Source organism: Agrilus planipennis, unplaced genomic scaffold (genome assembly GCF_000699045.2).
Source record: "Agrilus planipennis isolate EAB-ADULT unplaced genomic scaffold, Apla_2.0 scaffold35, whole genome shotgun sequence".
Lineage (NCBI taxonomy): Eukaryota > Metazoa > Arthropoda > Insecta > Coleoptera > Buprestidae > Agrilus > Agrilus planipennis.
In genome coordinates this window covers 251,618-257,649 of record NW_020438957.1, presented here as the reverse complement: position 1 = coordinate 257,649, position 6,032 = coordinate 251,618, and the positions used below count along the sequence as shown (strand labels likewise).

Below are 6,032 nucleotides of genomic sequence, written 5' to 3'. Positions count from 1 at the left end.
TAATTATTATTTAGATTAAAACGATAAATAGAAATGCTTATAGTTTAAAGAAGTATTTCATTATTATTTTGGATTATCATAATTTCATAATTCATATCTTAACGAATATACCTTGTTTAAAGAGTAACTAAATGTTTTACATTTCCTTATAAAAAATATAAAGTAAAGAACAACACATTTTATAATAAATAACTTTTATTGCATCGGTAACAACACTACAGTTTATTATTACTACGTAAAAAGGATACTGTATACATGTAATGTATATTTATACATATAATATATCTATACCGATAAAATTTTTTATTATGCAACCAATTTGTCATACATTTATCGAAATGGGATGCATATGCGCGTTCGTCTTCATTTAAAATTACGTAAGATAATTGCATTACGTATAAACACACGTATCTATATAAATAAATGATAATGTGCTCAATTAATTTAACTTCTGCCAGTAATGCATGTACATATATATAGCTCCTAGAAACTAAGATTGTATTTAAACAGTCGCAAGTACAAACAAATAGAAGGTTTTTTTTTATTACTACTTAAATGAAATCAATTTGCAGTTAATTACCGGTTCGGGTGCTCAAGACCATTCAGATGCAGGAGCAGGTGGTGTTGCCGAAATTGACGTGTCACCACGAGCGGAGCACACCGAAGGAATCCCCGGACCTATTACGCGACTTTTAGTCGTTGCCAACAGGGGTATTGCCAACCTCATTCAAGACCTCATTTTGGTAAGTGCACTTTCTTATTATTACGTTTATACGCGCAGCTGTTAATCGACACAAAAAATACAGGTTTGGTTCTTTTTGAACCATTAAAAGCTCTCAAATTTCCTTTCAATTCGAGTATACTTACACTTTATGCGGACTTGTTTCGTGACCTTGATAACAGATTTCCACCAACATAACAGAAAGTAACCGACAAAATTTTAACGATATTGAGTAAAGTACATACCACTTACGCAATAACTGAATTGATATTATGTTGGTGCGTTACAGTAAGCCTTTTTTTTTATAAATCCGTTATTCAGTTGTCTGCATACGTACATGTTATGAAACAATAAATATTTCCCAACAGCTTGACTCTGATTGAAAAGACAGAAAATAAGATTTTTTTGTCGTAATTATATGAATGTGTAGGTACGCCTAATTAATAAACTTAATTGCTTTCATTATTATCACGGACAATAATGACTCTAAATGCTTGTAAGCATTTGTAAACCACCTGCTATCAAGTAATTGCCTATAAAGTTCGCAATTGAACACGTTGCTTATTACCACGTATTTATTTATTTATAAATAAGTAAGAATATTAATAAATGAAAGTAATATATTATATACACACAAATGAAAACGAAAGTAAATTGTATGCAAGATTTCTAATAGGGTACCGTTTCTATGATTATAAATAAATTGTGATTATTATTATTATTATTTCAAGTAACTTTTCTCAGTAATAGGCGCGTATTCTTAAAAAAACACGTAAACAATTTTTTTTAAGTTTTCACAATCTCAATAGATCTATTTTTACCATTTTAAAATATTAATTGAGACTAAACACAAAGAGAAAACAAAATTTGTCCAAGTAGTTTATGTAGCAAGGATAGTTTTATTATTAGTGCTTGATTTATAAAAACTTCAATAATTTGAATATGATATACAATCTTTACTTAACTTATAGAATCATCTTTCCTAAATCAAATTTTACATACCATTTTATTTTTATTAAAAGTTTAGGTGATTATTTGACCATTATACCTCTATTTCATTCAAATCTATGCTCTACACTAGCCTAATTTGTAACTAGTATTTGTAAGTGTATGTTCTAAATACGCATAATAATTAAATATTTAAATGTTTTAGGCCGTCCATCGCAAAAAAGTTGAACTAGTAAACGACATAAAACAAAAAATTAAAAGCTTTACAGTTAGACTGTCAAACATATGAATTTACTGACGAAGACGACTTCGACTTCATTTATATTGTTTGTTTGGATGCAAATTGTTATTTTTTATATACCTATTAATGAAATGTTAATTGCTTAGGTTATAATTTTAATTAGAATCTTATAACAAATTCTATTCTCACTAAATTTTCCACTAAACACTTCGGTGTCAATCTTCTACATTCTTACGAATAATTTTAAAGCTTTTACTAAAACAACCTAAACGTCGAATTTCTAAACAAAAAACAATTCGTTTATTATAGTAGTAGTTAATTGTAATATTCTTTCTACTAATGTTTTTCTCGTAGTTAATTTAACTTAAAACCGAGTTGCACTGGAAACTGGAAATTAATAAATAAAAAAATAAAAATAGAAATGACTGACTGACCATCTCAATGACTAGTCTGACGATTTATGTTACTTGTTATGATGGTTTTTATTTTGACTTATAATAAATTATTGTTTATTCTCTTACAGCGCTTGGCCCAAACGAGTGAAAGAATAGTTAACTTCAAAGCAAGACTCATCACGGCCCTTATCTAAAAATTTCAACCTAATAGAATTCATCTGCCAAATTTCAGCATTGCTTCGTCAACATACATACATTACATACCTAGAATATCCTTAGCTGGTTTTAGACATCAAAAATAGGATAATGTATCGTCTCAAAATTGTTTTTGAACTAATGTAGGTACGACGCGACGCGCCAAGAGAGTGTGTCACTATAATATTTTTTTTTAAGTAAAAGCTAATGGATACATTCATATTTGGACTACGTATTTTTTGAGACATCTAAATTCAGAATAAAATCCCTGTGCTCCTAGTGTATTAAATTATTTAACTTTTTGTTACTATTTTCTTGCTTTTTTTTGTGATTAATAAACATATTAAAATTTACTAACTCTTCTCTTAATTAATAATACTTGTCCTATGTAGTCTAGTTCATTTTTGCCTCTTTGTAGTGATCTTTTTCTTTACGAACTCTGCGATGCTTCTTTCTTTATAGTAAGTAGAAGTTACCTCAAACAATGTTTCCTTTTACTTTTCTTCTTACTTTTTTTATTGCTGCTTTTGTAAGTAATGTGTGATAGATACTGCCGTTTTCACACAGTTGTTTTTTTTTGTATTGTAGTTAATTTTTTTTTGTAAACTTTTAGTAAGTATCTACAACATTCTTGTTATGATCAACTCATGACAATTTGCTCAAAACAACTATTTAAAGATGTACATATTATGATGATTTGGTATAGAAACGACGAAAATTATTTTTTNTTTTTTGTTTTGCTAATTAGTTTTTAATATATTAAAAACCATTGCCAAACAAGCATCTAGATAAATTAAGTTTCTGTGTTCGTTCGCCACCATTGTTGTTACTAATAGTTGTACAAACCAAATGTTAGTTCTTAAAGTGAAGTTAATTTTGAGTAAAAATAATATTGAGCACGTATTCCAAAGGAAAACGTAGGTGCCTACGTAATATTTGAATGTTATGGTGAACAAATTGACCTAAGAAGTCATGGTAAGAAAACTTTTATTTTTCAAGAGTTATCACCTATAATTAGCACAACGATAAAAAGAATGTACTCACTGCCTTTTCTATATTCTGTAATTTTTAGGTATTAACATAGTGCAAATGGTAGTTTAAAAAAATAGAACAGGCAAAAATATATAATCTGTTCCAACAAATACAATTTTTATTTCAGTTCATATTTCCACTTACAACTTATCGATTATTGTATTTGTTAACAGTTTTTGTAATTGATTTTAAATTGATTAATTTGTTTTCTAGTTGACTTTTTTTTTAAATAATAAACTGAACTGTGGATGATCGCTTTTCTAGTTTCTGGGCAAATGCGAAGTTTAGCTCAGGATAGGAAAGAGTGGAGGTACGTGTCCAACCAGTCTTAGGACTGACGACCTTATGATGATGAAACTGAACTGTATCTTAGCGCAAAAAAATACAAAACACATAAGATATGTAATAATTAATGCCAAGAAAGATTATTATTAAAATATTATCAATATTTTAGTGAAAACCGGGTTAAAATCAATTCAGAAATGCCGAAACAATCACTTCTTCAAATTATAACACCTACGTAACGCCTGGCGCTAAAGATTTCATTCAAAATAATAACAACCGCATACCAGATTACACCCACACCAAACAGGTGTTATTTGACCTAGTTTTTGCGGGGTTCTTTAATGGCCGCCAGAAGTAACAGCCAATCAGATGCACTGTAGTAGTTTATTACAATTGAATTGTATTTCTGAATTAGTCACCCTTGAGACTTGATGGGGTGTACATCTCTCCGTCAATTTTAAGCTTACTTATACGTAAACTATATAAAATTGTAACAGTAAAATGCAATTTTATGAGCTGACTAACAATAAATAGTCCTTTTTATTTGTTTTTTTAAAATATATTCTAAAACTATACAATTAAATGCAGATAGTATGTATAATTCAACAATATTACTCTCACAATTTTCGTACCTTTAATGCAAAAACTGTTTATAATTTAAAAGAACCACTTATTAAAAGGCAAATTAAAAAAAAAACTACTTTTTAATTTGTTTAGGATCTTTCTTCAAAAATGAAATCGAATAATGTCGAATACAACCGAAGTTGATATAGAGTTTAGTGAGTGCTGAAGGCGTTAAGTAATAATAAACTGTCAAGAGAAATTGTGTTTTGTATTATGATAAACTGAAGTTTCTGATAACGTTTGCATGTGAATAATTTACTTTTAAACGTTTTTAATATAAAGTTACAAGCTACCTATTAAATGTGATTGCATTGTATTTGTGTTTGCAATAACCAAAGGAAACGATTTGAAAGGTTAGTAACCTTCAGCATGATTCCATACATTTACGTTTATTTCTTTGTTATTGTTAATTTTTAGATGCCTATTTTATATAGTGTTATATCTAGAGGAAAAACGATTTTAGCAAAATATGCTACTTGTGCTGGTAACTTTGCTGAAGTAACAGAACAGATTATTTCAAAAATACCATCCCAAAATGACAAACTTACGTATTCTCATGGGAATTATTTATTCCATTACATTTGTGAAAACGGGGTCATTTATATGTGCATCACTGACGATGTAAGTATTCTTCTAAAACTGCTCCTATTGTCAATTTCATTGTAATCTATCGAGTTTAGTTCTTATTTATTTGTGTTTGATTCTAGGAGTTTGAGAGATCAAGAGCCTTTCTATTCCTTAATGAAATCAAACGTCGTTTCAATGCTGCAAATGAGTCATCAATTGAAAATGCTATGGCTTATGCCATGAATTCAGATTTTGCAAGAGTCTTAGCAAATGAAATAAAGCACTACTCAGAATCTGACGATATCGATACCATATCTAGAGTTCATGGAGAGCTGGATGAGCTCAAAGATATAATGGTTAAGAATATAGGTAAACCTTTTAATGATTCTAATGGTGTTGCCATTAAAAAAGTAATAAACCAATTCCTTTAATGCTTGACAGAAGTTATAGAGGAATGATGAAGAGACCAAGCAAAAATAATGATAATTAAATCAAATGCAATTATTCAATACAATTCAATATTCTTTCATTTTATGTTTCATTTATGTATTGTTCATAATGTTTCCTAAATATTAGTAATTAAAAAATAGAAAGCAGTTTTCTGGTTTTGTTGATAGATTTTTCTTACATAGAGTCTTTGATAATGACATTACATTTATCAGTGTATTAAATGTTGTTACAGATAACATTGCTATGCGTGGAGAACGTCTTGAATTACTTGTAAATAAAACCGAAAATTTAAGCAACAACGTAAGTTAATGTATAAGTCAGATTATATGTTTATTTTAATTTGTTTCATTGTTTCAGTCAGTCACTTTTCGAAAAACCAGTCGGAATTTGGCACGTGTAATGTTCTGGAAAAATGTTAAGATGTACTTTGTAATTGGAGGAGTTTTGATAGTAATCGTCTACATTATCACGGCAATATCATGCGGTGGTTTACTTTGGCAAAAATGCGTAGCTAAAAAATAAAACTTGGGATATTAATTGAATGCGAATAAGACTAATAAGCTGTACTTTTCCC

General features: G+C 28.9%; 2 protein-coding genes across 2 annotated transcripts in view; both read left to right on the top strand.

The window, feature by feature from the left end:
- LOC108744843 overlaps window positions 1-2,853 on the top strand; it is a 75,000-nt gene extending 72,147 nt beyond the window's left edge. Inside the window, exon 7 of the mRNA XM_018480793.1 lies at window positions 2,434-2,853. Coding sequence (XP_018336295.1) covers window positions 2,434-2,499 — 66 coding nt within the window. The 3' untranslated portion in view covers window positions 2,500-2,853. The remainder of the gene's footprint in view (window positions 1-2,433) is intronic.
- Window positions 2,854-4,585: 1,732 nt separating this feature from the next.
- On the top strand, window positions 4,586-6,032 carry LOC108744772 (vesicle-associated membrane protein 7). Its single transcript, XM_018480682.2, has 5 exons — window positions 4,586-4,794; window positions 4,859-5,062; window positions 5,149-5,377; window positions 5,691-5,758; window positions 5,816-6,032. The coding sequence occupies exons 2-5, from the start codon at window positions 4,859-4,861 to the stop codon at window positions 5,978-5,980; spliced, it is 666 nt and encodes a 221-aa protein (XP_018336184.1). The 5' UTR covers window positions 4,586-4,794; the 3' UTR covers window positions 5,981-6,032.